Source organism: Mesocricetus auratus, unplaced genomic scaffold (genome assembly GCF_017639785.1).
Source record: "Mesocricetus auratus isolate SY011 unplaced genomic scaffold, BCM_Maur_2.0 Super-Scaffold_100054, whole genome shotgun sequence".
Lineage (NCBI taxonomy): Eukaryota > Metazoa > Chordata > Mammalia > Rodentia > Cricetidae > Mesocricetus > Mesocricetus auratus.
This window is the reverse complement of record NW_024429231.1, coordinates 2,358,242-2,370,406: the sequence shown is the minus strand read 5'-3', so window position 1 is coordinate 2,370,406 and position 12,165 is coordinate 2,358,242. Positions and strand designations below refer to the sequence as shown.

Genomic DNA, 12,165 nt, shown 5'->3' with positions numbered 1-12,165 from the left:
ATCTCTATGGGCACACACACATACTCGTAGGCTGCTAGGTCCCAAGCCCTGGGACAAACTGCTGAGGGCTGCCAGCTTCTCCCAGAACCCCTCGTCCCCGCCCGTCGTGGGAGACAACACGGAACAGCCCACCCTCAGCCCTGACCTCTCCACCCAGGGCTGGGCTGCCCTTCCCCCAGAGGCTCTTCCCTATAGAACCCAGGCATTCTGGTTACCCGCCCATTTTTGTATCTTTGCTTCTTGTCTGTTGCACCTGGTTTCCCCGTCTCCCTCTTCCCTGTCCCCCCTCCTCTTCCCACATGACCCAGGTCAGTCTGGTCAGGTCCACTGTGGACTCTTCCAGATGTTCCTGCCTCTATCACACTCTTCTTTTATCTACAATAAACTTTCTCCTCCACAAACCTAGGAGCAGTCAAGTCCTTTCTTTTACATTTCTTTTTTTTTTCACTCACAAGTAAAAGATTCATACATATAAAATAAATACATCTAAAAAAATTAGCCAGGGCCGGGCGTTGGTGGCGCACGCCTTTAATCCCAGCACTCGGGAGGCAGAGGCAGGCGGATCTCTGTGAGTTCGAGACCAGCCTGGTCTACAGAGTGAGTTCCAGGACAGGCTCCAAAGCCACACAGAGAAACCCTGTCTCGAAAAACCAAAAAAAAAAAAAAAAAAAAAAAAAAAAATTAGCCAGGTGGTTTGTAGTGCACACCTTTAATCCAAGCACTCAGGAGGCAGAGGCAGGTGGATCTCTGAGTTCAAGGCCAGCCTGCTCCAGAGTGAGTTCCAGAACAGTCAGGACTACACACAGAAACCTTGTCTCAAAAAACAAAAAAGCAAAAACATCCCAGCACTCGGGAGGCAGAGGCAGGCGGATCTCTGTGAGTTCGAGGCCAGCCTGGTCTACAGAGCGAGTTCCAGGACAGTCTCCAAAGCCACAGAGAAACCCTGTCTCGAAAAACCAAAAAAAAAAAAAAAAAAAAAAAAAAGCAAAAACAAAACTAAACAAAAAACCCAAAAAACAAATGAACAAAGAAAAAATTAGAGTGGCTGTGACTGCTGGAGCCCACAGCCTGTGTGACTACCCACAAGCAGAGAAAGTATGTGGGTCGCAGACATCCTCTTTCAACTGGCTATTGTATTTTCATCAACAAACAAGAGACTACATCCTGTCTGGCAGTGATTCATTGGGGTCTCAGCTTTAACAAAATACAGAGCTTTGGGCTGGAAAGTCCCAGCAGTTAAGAGTACTTGCTGGCCAGGCATTGCTGGCACAGGCACTTAATGCCAGCACTCCAGAGCAGAGACAGGCAGAGCTCTGTGAGCTCTCTATGAGTTCCAGGACAGCCAGAGTTGTTACACAGAGAAATCCTGTCTCGAAAAAACAAAACAGCGCTGGGAGTTGGTGGTGCACGCCTTTAATCCCAGCACTCAGGAGGCAGAGGCAGGTGAATCTCTGTGAGTTCAAGTCCAGCCTGATCTACAGAGCGAGTTCCAGGACAACCTCCAGAGAAATCCTGTCTCAAACACACACACACACACACACACACACACACACACACACACACACACAAAGAAAGAAAACCAAAACCACATGTTGGGCGGTGGTGGCACATGCTATCCCAGCACTCGGGAGAGGCAGGTGAGTTTGAGGCCAGCCTGGTCTACAAAGTCAGTTCCAGGACAGCCAGGGCTACACAGAGAAATACTGTCTTGAAAAAACAAAAATAAATTAAAAAATTCTTGGTGGTTTTCTCTCATCATATTATGCATGGTGGACACTCTGCCAAGGACACTCTATAGCTCAACAACCCACTCTCTTAAAAAAAAATAAAATCAGGGCTGCAAAGGTGTCCCAGAGGTTAAGAGCACTTGTTGCCTTGCAGAGGACCGGGGTTGTATCGCCAGCACCCACATGGTGGATCACAGACATCTGTAACTCTAGTTCTAGACCCAGCATCCTCTTCTGACTCCCATGGACACCAAGCATACACACCAAGCATAGGCATGCAAGCAAAACACCAATGCACATAAAAAAGTGAATAAATCTTAGGCATTGAATGATACATTTGAGGGATGGAGAAATGGCTCCACTGAGCACTGGCTACTCTTCCTGAGGTCCCGAATTCATTCCCAGCCACCACATGGTGGCTCACAATGATCCACAATGAGATCCGGTGCCCTCTTCTGGCCCGCAGGCGTACATGCAGGCAAAGCACTATAAAATAAATCTTAAAAAAAAAAAGATACATTTGGAGACAACCATGAGTCAATAGGTGTTCTAGATCCTAGGGAATTGAGAAGAAATAAATACAGCCCTTTTGGGAAATCTACGTAGGTGAGAGTCACCAACAATCAACACTGCACATATAATTACAGTGATGTTATTAAATTCTTTGGCAGTCTTCCTGTTTCACTCTCTTCAAGACTGATGATCTTCTGGGTGTTGGCCATCACCCTGGTCTGCTTTTGTTATTTGTCTTGATTTTTTCCAGATTAGTTAAGGTTACAATCCTTGCTGGCTCCTTCCTAATGCGGGATGACGAATGAACACCATCACCACTGGTTTCGGTTTTTTTGTTTTTGTTTTTGTGTTTTGAGACAAGGCTTTGTTGAATATCGTAAGCAGGCCTTGAATTCGGCGTAATCCTTCTGCCTCAGCCTCCGTAGTGCTCTCTACTACAAGGCTATGAAAAAAACAAAGGAGGACGCAAACTCTAGGAACCGGTTTGGCTTCAGGCAGAACTGCGCACGCGCATTCTAGTGACATAGGCCCCCTCACCCCGCGCGGGGCGGGGCCATGTTGCGGGGCACCCACGTGAACGGCGCACGTCCGCGGCCGGTCACGTGACCTGGGCGCGCTGCAGCCGCCCGGGGCGCACCCGGCGAGAGGCAGCGGCGATGATGGACGGGTCGGGGGAGCAGCTCGGAGGCGGCGGTGAGGCGGGAGGCTGAGGACGAGGCCCGGTGGAGGGAACCCGGGATCCCGTCGGCTCTGGGCTCGGGCGGGAGCGGGCTGGGGCGCGCGGATCCACTCCGCCAGGCGCACCCGCACCCCGAGAGAGAGCGGACATCCGCGTGCGCGCCCCCGGGCAGGCCCGGGCTTGTCGCCGGCGCCACTTCCTGCTGGTGGCCTGGGCTGGGCCGGGTCCCAGCGCCGCCCCTCGGGCCGGGAGTCTGTTTGCTCTTGGTCCCCTGTCCCAGTCTTGGAGGAGCTGGGATGCAGGCCGGGTCCCGCCCCCTGTCCATCAGTAGCAGTCCCCGGGCGTTCCATGCTGCCTCTCACCGCTCGGACACTGAGTTCTCCCCGTCAGGGTCATGAGCCTCCCCAGCCCCCTGATTCCTCCCGGAACCTAGGAGTCCAGGCACGCCTTTCCTCCTCTCTCCACCAGGGCCCACCAGCTCTGAGCAGATCATGAAGACAGGGGCCTTTTTGCTACAGGGGTGAGTGAGGCGCCGTTGTGGTGGGGCGGGTTCAGGAGCAACACTCGGTTCTCACTCTGCGCCTCCCTCCCCCACTTCCATTCACATCTAGTTTCATCCAGGATCGAGCTGGGAGGATGGCAGGGGATACACCTGAGCTGACCTTGGAGCCGCCGCCCCAGGATGCATCCACCAAGAAGCTGAGCGAGTGTCTCAGGCGAATCGGAGATGAGCTGGACAGCAACATGGAGCTGCAGAGGTGTGGTTCCTGGAGCCTGGGGTCCATCCAGGGATTTCCTGCCCCCTCAAGACCGCAGGCACTGTACATGCTTGTCCCCCCAAGGGACCGGGTGTCCACCACTGACTTCGGGCACTCTGTGCTAGGGATAGAGTTCAGGGTCTCCTTACATGGTAGGCCAGCCCTTACCCTCGAGCCGCAGCCCCAGCCCTGTGCAAGTCTTCTCTGAGTCACTGGAAGGTTCTCCGTAGGTGCTCTGCTGCTGGGCCGGGCCCACAGCCCTTGGTTGGTGGATTCTAGGCAGGCTGTACTTTTTAAGTCTCTCACTGGTGGATGCCGCGCACATACTCTTCCGTAAACCCACATCACTGGCAGACGCCTGCGGGTGCTCTGCCGCTGGCTCCGACACCTCCTGATGGGTCACAGGCAGGTGTCAGCCAGTGAGCCAGACCTCAGCGCCACTCACGGTAGATGTGCTAACCCTCCACTCATAGATAGTAGGAGAGCATGCTTGAGGCCCCAGTCAGTGACTCCCCAGGACTTTGAAACTAAGGCAAGGTACCATTCGCTGTCTTTGCTTTCTTAGGTGTCTTGTCCCCCTCCTAGCCCCTGTAATCTCCCCTTTCAGCTTGGCTCTGACCTTTGTTTCCTTATCTTTAGTCTGGGGAGGATGTGGGAACTCCCGTACTGAAGCTGACCATCCTGCCCAGCATCTGTCCCTCTCTTTCCTGCAGGATGATTGCTAATGTGGACACGAACTCCCCCCGAGAGGTCTTCTTCCGCGTTGCGGCTGACATGTTTGCCGATGGCAACTTCAACTGGGGCCGGGTTGTTGCCCTCTTCTACTTTGCTAGCAAACTGGTGCTCAAGGTGGGCAGCTACAGGGCGCTGGGCTCAGAGACGCGCCCGCAGGTCTGTGGGCACCTGGGGGTGCTGAGGCCCAGGGGTGGAGGAGGAAGGGGGCTGTGTATTCAACAGACGTATTGATGGCCTTGACCCCAGCTCCTAGCCTCTGCCCTGAACAAAACAAGCTAAGCCGTGGCGGAGCTCTGGTTGGTCAGCAGGTGTGAGGTTGAGGTAAGGTACAATATTGAGATGCATCAGAGAAGTCTAGGGAGATTTCTTAGGGTAGGTGGCCTGAAAACTGGTGTGGCTTAATGCCTGCAATTCTAGGACTCAAGAGGCTGAAGTAGGAGTGTCACAGTTGAAGGTTTACTGCAGCTAAATACTGAGTTTCAGGCCATCTTGGGCTACCTAAAACCTAGTTTGAAAAAAAAACCAAACAGACCTCAGAAATGGGCATGATAGGAGAGAGGGGTGTGGCTGAGTAGTGGGGCCTCAGCACAGCATATGTGAAGCCTTGGACTCTATCTACCATCACCATATACAAATACAAAAAGGTCCTGGTGGTGGTGGTGGCGGCGGCGCAAGCCTTTAATCCCAACCCTGGGGAGGCAGAGACAGGCGGAGCTCTGAGTTCAGGGCCAGCCTGGTCTACAGAGCGAGTTTCAGGACTGGGCTGTTACACAGAGAACCCCAGTCTGAAAAACACACACACACAAAACCAATAACAACAAAATACAGAAAAGGGCTGGGAGTAGGGCTCGGTTGAGGCCTTGCCTGAGTACGGCTCGGTTGAGGCCTTGCCTGGCACCTGGCATGGGTGTGACTGGAACATATCTGCAGTTCTAGCGCTTGTTTGGACCTAGGAGGGTTAGGAGTTCAAGGTCCTTTAGATCTGGAAAGCATTCAAGACCAGGCGGTGGCAGGATATGTTAGAGCAGAGAGACTGAGGCAGATCTGTTTCCTTCCATATTTTGTTTGTTATTTTTAGTGGCACTGTCATATGCTCAGTACACTCTGACCATCGTCCATGCCATCGTCCATGCCGCCACATCTGCTTGATGTGGTTTCTTGCTGAGCTGATGGGACTTCAGTATTGGAGGCAGAAGGATAGTGGTCTGAGCAGTAGTCCCCTTGGGATCCCAAGTACTGGCTGGGAAGAGAGCATTGTTCCAATCAAGAGAGCAAGTCCTGACTGCCAGTAGGTGGTCTTATCTGGTCTTAAAAAACTCTCTAGGGCTGGAGAGGTGGCTCAGAGGTTAAGAGCATTGGCTGTTCTTCCTGAGGTGCTGAGTTCAATTCCCAGCAACCATCTGTAATGAGATCTGGTGCCCTCTTCAGAAATGCAGATGTATATGCAGGGAGAACACTGTACACATAATAAATAAATACATCTTTTAAAAAAGGGAACAGCCGGGCGGTGGTGGCGCACGCCTTTAATCCCAGCACTCAGGAGGCAGAGGCAGGCGGATCGCTGTGAGTTCGAGGCCGGGCTGGACCGACAGCCTCCAAAACAATACAGAGAAACCCTGTCTCATAAAAACCAAAAAAAAAAAAAGGTGGAGGGACAGAGCCTAGCCTCTCTAGAGGTGGCTTAGGACCGAGAATTGCTGGGTCGCGGCTTGTTCAGTCAACCTGCATCAGAGAAATAGACATGAAGAGGTGGATTGCCAGAGCTCTCAGTGTGTGTATCTCCCAGCAAGCTATGGCAAAAGAATGGCTTTAGTCCACAAGTTCCAGATCAAAGGAGCAAGACTGGAGCAGGTCTTCACATGGGCATTGTGGGCTTTCCCAGATCACCATTGTTCCCAGGGACCCAGAAGTACAACTTAGTCCATTACAGTCCTGGAACTCCGCCTCCTTGTCCTTCCAAAGAACCAGGTGTCTGGGCCAAGAGTGGTGGCATCATAAACCTTTAATCCCAGCACTAAAGGGCAGAGACAGTTGGATCTGTGAGTTCTAAGCCAGCCTGGTTTACACAGAGAAATCCTGTCTCAAAAAACAGACAAAAACCAAAACCTAGGTGTCTTGCACCCTGCAAGCCAGCTCAAACATCCTGCTCCTAGCTCTCTTCCTCTCAGTGTTTGTTTTGGGTGCTGGGGATAGAACCAGGGGCACATACATGCTAGCTAGGATACTACTCTTCCTGTCTTCCAGTGTTTATCTAGAGGGCAGTGAGGAGTCCTGGGGAGGAGGGGGAGAGACTGCTTAGTAGAGATTGAAAGCAGAGGCTTGGGACCACCTCCAGGAGTGTGCACAGGACTCAGACCTCTTGTGTAACCTTCCCGCTCCCTGCAGGCCCTGTGCACCAAAGTTCCCGAGCTAATCAGAACCATCATGGGCTGGACACTGGACTTCCTCCGAGAGCGGCTGCTTGTCTGGATCCAAGACCAGGGTGGCTGGGTGAGACCCCTCAGTCCTTGTCACACTTTAGACCAGTGGCTCTCAACCTTCCTAGTGCAGTGACGCTTTCATACAGTTCCTTGTTGAGGTGACTCCCAACCATAAAAGTATCTCATTGCTGCTGCCAGAAATCATAATGTATGGGCGTTGGTAGCGCACACCTTTAATCCCAGCACTCGGGGGGCAGAGGCAGGCGCGTCTCTGTTGAGTTCGAGGTCAATGTAAATATCTGATATGTAGGATGTCTGAGATGGGACCCCTTTTGGGGGGTCTTGACTCACAGGTTGAGAACCACTTCTGTAGAACCAAGGGCCACCGCAGAGGCCTAAGATACCTGTCCTTACATCTCCCTGCCCGCCTGCCGCACCTGGTACCCGTTGACTTTTTTGTGACCTGACTTGATCCCTACCATCAGAAAGCTGCCTTCCTTCCCTTCCAGGAGCCCTAAATGCACGGTGACCCCTGACCCCAGCTTGCTTTTTCTTTTTTGAGATCGTCTCATGTGTCTCAGACTGGCCTCAAACTTTGTAGCTGAAGGCGCCCTTGAACTTGTGATCATCCTGCCAGTTTGTGAGGCCCTGTGCTCTCCAGCTCAGCTGCAGCCTCTGTCCTCCTTTCTCTTGAGACAGGGCCATGTGTGTAGCTCAAGGCTGGTCTGGAAGGTACTGTGTAGCCCACACTAGTCCAGTCTTACCCCCTCACGTGCCGGATAACAGGTGTGGGCCCCCACTTCCAGATTGGAATCATTTTGTTTTTCTGTTTTGGGATTGTGTGTTGGGGGGCATGTTTGTATGCTTGTGTGGAAGTCGGGGTAGTTTGCCTCCTACCCTGTTGGCTCTGGGGATGGAGTTTGAGTTGCTCAAGGCCTGGCGACACGCACCTTTCCCACATTAGCCCTCTCGCTGACCCTGGGTTGTTTGGGGTTCCTGAGACAGGGTTTCTCAGTGTATCTATCCCTGGCTGGTGTAGGATATGCTGATCGTGAACTCGGGGACCCACCTGCCTCTGCCTCTCAGTACTGTTTTTTGAGTGAGAGTATCAACACTTTTCCCAGGTTGACGTTAAACTTGTAAGCCTCCTGGTTTAGTTCCTGAGTGCTGGTGCTGTGACTATAGGCCTGGGATCCCCAGAGCATTTCCTCACGTGACCTCTGCCGCACCCCACCCTTCCCCTGCAGTTTGCTGTTGAAGTAACACAGGTGTTTCTGTTCCCAGGATGGCCTCCTCTCATACTTCGGGACACCCACCTGGCAGACAGTGACCATCTTTGTGGCTGGAGTCCTCACTGCCTCACTCACAATCTGGAAGAATATGGGCTGAGGCCTCCCTGCCCGCTGCCTTGGACTGTCTTTTCTTCATAAATTATGGCATTTTTCTGGGAAGAATGGGGATGGGGACAGGCATTTTTCTTACTTTTGTAATTATTGGGAGGGGTGGGAATGGTGCCTGGGGGAGGGGACAATAAACCTCAGGTCCACTTTGGAGTGTATGGTCCAGTGTCCACCCAGCTGGCATCACAATCACAGACACTGGGCCCATTGTCCACCTGAGGCAGCCAAACAGGGACTTGGAAGACACCGCTCAGTGCTGTCCTTACCCTGGGGACAGGCATTGTAAGCCGCAGGCCTGGGAGGCCAGAGGCATTGGAGCAAACTCCTAGGTGCAGAATTGCCAGAGGCACCAAAAGAGACAGGGAAAGGAGGATATTTGAGGGGGACTTGGTCCTTGGCTTCCTATTAGTTTCTGAGGCCACACTCCCTAACCCTGACCCTGCCTTCAGCGTCTCTTGCACCCCTCCCTTCCCGTTCTCTTTTCCACCTTTACTGCCTCATCCAGGCCTGTCAGGGTCCATTGGAGGCCGAAGATCAGGCTCTGAAGTGCTGTGGTTAATGAGTAACTCTGGCCCCCAAATCAACAGGGCACCGCAGACATCAAGTCAGGAGAAAGATATGTGTAGGACAGCCACCCCCAGAGATAAAACTGCCCAAAGGGAGCCAACCACAGGGGCCACAGCCCCCACCAAGGCCCTCAGAGCAGGGGGACAACAGGCTGCCAGCCAGGGTGAGGTCAGTGCCCTACCCCATAACCACCACGGAGCTGAGCTCAGCGTGACTCAGCAGTGTGGTCTGGGCCACAGTTCGCACCAAGGTCCGCAGCAGCATGTGGTGGGCCATTTCCCAGACCCCAGGGCAGCACCCACGACCAATCTTTCTAGTTTCTTGAATTAGCACCTCTCCCTCGATGGGCAGTTCTCTTGAGTTTGCCCTCCTCAAGTCCCCGAGGTTGAAATCCTGGTATGAGCCCGTCCTGTCGTACTTGGGACCTAGCATGTATTTGGCTGAAGACAATCTGGTCCCGAGTTCTCGTCCTCAAGACTGGGATTTCTCCAAAAGAGCAAGCTGCCTCCAGGAAAGGCAGCCCAGAAATTCCCCAAGGCAACACTCTTTCTATGCAAAGCTGAGTTCCTAGAAAAACAGGTCTCCTGACGGAGTACCATGAGACCCAGTCCAGCAAGCTGACCAGGACTCCATGTGTCACCTTGCTTTTCCAGAGCACCGGAGATAAGAGCACAAGCGATAACCCAGGCTCTCTAATTACCCTTTCCATCCTGCAGGCAGCCTCTAGGCTTCAGAACCTCCCTTAGAAGGTTCCAGAAAAAAAGTTTTCACCGAGAACCTAGAACCCTAGAATTCTGGGCGCCCCTCCCATACCAAACATCCACGTGGGGCAAGTCTTGAGCACACGGGGGTTCTCTTTGCACTACGGATGCCCCCCACCCACACTCCTGTTCGCTTGAGCCCCAGAGCCGCCTTTTGTGAGGCACACCCAAAGGGCTTCAACGTTATCCCTTCCCGGGGGGTCGCAATGACCCCGCGGTCTCGAATCCCTGGAGGTCTCGGAAACGCGGCCCCCGAGGCCGCCCCCCTCCCGACCCTCCCCCAAGCCTCCATTTCACAACGGCCTCGCGCTCCGGGCTCGTGACTCCCCGCCCACCACGAGGGGAGGGTGGGGCCGAGAGTCCCCCCCAGTTCAGGATTGGCCAGGTAGAATCCTCCGGCTCCGCCCCACGCCAGCGCCAATTGGCTAAGCCCTGTCTCGGCCGTCCCGCCCCCGGGCGGGGTCAGCGCCCTATAAAGGGAGCCGTCCGGCCGCCAGCCGCCGAGCATCGTCGGAGGTCCCGTGGGTCTGCGTCTTGCTTCAACAGTGTTTGGACGGAGCAGCCCCGGGGACTCCCTTTGCTTCCAGCCGCTTCCCAGCCTCTGCAGCCGCCGCAGCCTTTGGGACCGTCTCCTCGCCGCCCTCGGCGCCCAGGACCAGTCAGCACCGTCACTTTGCGGCTCGCTCCCCACAGCGCATCAGCCATGGCCTCCCAGATCCGTCAGAACTACTCCACCGAAGTGGAAGCCGCCGTGAACCGCCTGGTCAACCTGCACCTGCGGGCTTCCTACACCTACCTCTCTCTGGTGAGTACGGGCCGCCCGCCGCGCTCGGCCCGCACCCTCCCCGCCGCGCATGCGCGGGCCCCTTTGTTCCGTCCAGGGCGGCGACCTCGTGCCCCGGCCTCCCCTGGGCCCCGCAGCCCGAGTTTATTTTGACCAGAGTGGCTTCGAGATCGCGGAGCGCCTCGCCCGCCTCCCGAGGGTTGCGCCACCACGCCGCGTTAACTGGTGTGCAATCTCCCTCCCCGCAGGGCTACTATTTTGACCGGGATGACGTGGCGCTGGAGGGCGTGGGCCACTTCTTCCGCGAATTGGCCGAGGAGAAGCGCGAGGGTGCCGAGCGTCTCCTCAAGTTTCAGAACGACCGCGGGGGCCGCGCACTCTTCCAGGATGTGCAGGTAAGAGCAGCCGCGGACACCGCACCCACGCGATCCCTTGGTTTTGAGCCGGTGACGGTCCGACTGCTGGGACGCTCTGCCTTCCGTCCTTGAGGGGGGTGTCGTGTGCTGGGGATTGGCGGCTCACACGCCAGGACCCCGCGTGGGCTCTGGGCGAGTGGGTAGAGGCACCCGAACGCCTGTGTCTCAAGAGGTTGCAAGACGCAGTGAGAGTTCAGCCCGCCGTGCTGCTGTGATTCGGGGGCGGCAGGGTCTCACCTCGTAGCCCTGGAACTCATGGTGTAGACCAGGTTGCCTCGCAGCGTGGAGATCGCCTGTCTGCTCCCAACCCTTTGGTGGGGTCAGACGTGGGCCAAATGCTTCTCCGCCGTGCACACGTCCCTGTGTAGTCAGTTTATCTTCAGCAGGGTGTAAGGCTGCTTCTAACCTTCTATTCTCTGTGTAGAAACCATCTCAAGATGAGTGGGGTAAGACCCAGGAAGCCATGGAAGCTGCCTTGGCCCTGGAGAAGAACCTGAACCAGGCTCTCTTGGATCTTCATTCCCTGGGTTCTGGTCACACGGATCCTCATGTAAGTTCCTTGCTAATTCCCTTTTCCCTTCTTTGGCGAGACGTGGCTACTGTGTTGGCTTTGCGCTCCCAATAGTCCTCCTGAGTGTAAGAACCGTACCCAGTGCTACCTGCTCTTGGGGGTTTTTATACTGAACCTCCTGTTCACAGCTTCTGACGACTGTCTTCTCTTTGCAGCTCTGTGACTTCCTGGAAAGCCACTTCCTGGATAAGGAGGTGAAGCTCCTCAAGAAGATGGGCAACCACCTGACCAACATCCGTAGGGTGGCGGCCCAGCCAGCGCAGACTGGCGCACCCCAGCCGGCTCTGGGCGAGTATCTCTTTGAGCGCCTCACTCTCAAGCATGATTAGGAGGCCTCGCCTTCCGAGGGGCTCCCTCCGCTCTGCACCAGCCAGCCTCAGGACCTTCACCCGAACCTCTCAAGCCACTAGGCAGCTTTGTAACCGCCCTGGAGCCCCTCCCAGGTCTTGGACCAAGTGAAAATAAAGCTTTTTGAAACAGCAGCTCATGATGTTTCTATACTTGTGAGGGTGTCACAGGAGGAAGAAAGGGTTGTTTTCTGTGGGAACCTGTGTCTTGGAGGAATCTCTACCTACGAGGGGCTGACACTTGCTTTCTCAGGCGATCCAGGTTCTGGGAGCTGCTGCACGCAGTCCTTGGTTTCTTTTGTTACTGTGCAGGGGAGTGAACAGGCTCCATAGGCAAGCCCTGTTACTCAGAGGATAGCAGACTAAGCATACAAAGAAAGGTGGCTAGGATTGGAAGATGAAGCCAGTTCCCTGAGAAATGCCAGTGCAAGGCATGCTGGGAGGGTGGGGTAGCCAGGGTCACTAGATGCTGAGCTGGAGATCCAGC

General features: G+C 54.6%; 2 protein-coding genes across 3 annotated transcripts; both read left to right on the top strand.

The window, feature by feature from the left end:
- Window positions 1–2,810: 2,810 nt before the first annotated feature.
- Window positions 2,811–8,378, top strand: Bax (BCL2 associated X, apoptosis regulator). 2 transcript variants are annotated; one of them, XM_005084711.4, is made up of 6 exons: window positions 2,811–2,933; window positions 3,388–3,439; window positions 3,531–3,677; window positions 4,391–4,526; window positions 6,798–6,902; window positions 8,117–8,378. In XM_005084711.4, exons 1-6 carry the CDS (start codon window positions 2,897–2,899, stop codon window positions 8,219–8,221), a joined length of 582 nt encoding a protein of 193 aa, XP_005084768.1. In that variant the 5' UTR covers window positions 2,811–2,896; the 3' UTR covers window positions 8,222–8,378. The 2 variants fall into 2 exon arrangements, with proteins under 2 accessions (XP_005084768.1, XP_021091447.1); XM_021235788.2 differs by lacking the exon at window positions 2,811–2,933 and having other exon boundaries at window positions 3,113–3,439; window positions 3,541–3,677.
- Window positions 8,379–10,047: 1,669 nt separating this feature from the next.
- On the top strand, window positions 10,048–11,813 carry Ftl (ferritin light chain). Its single transcript, XM_005084714.3, has 4 exons — window positions 10,048–10,365; window positions 10,593–10,739; window positions 11,185–11,310; window positions 11,487–11,813. Exons 1-4 carry the CDS (start codon window positions 10,264–10,266, stop codon window positions 11,658–11,660), a joined length of 549 nt encoding a protein of 182 aa, XP_005084771.1. The 5' UTR covers window positions 10,048–10,263; the 3' UTR covers window positions 11,661–11,813.
- Window positions 11,814–12,165: the final 352 nt, after the last annotated feature.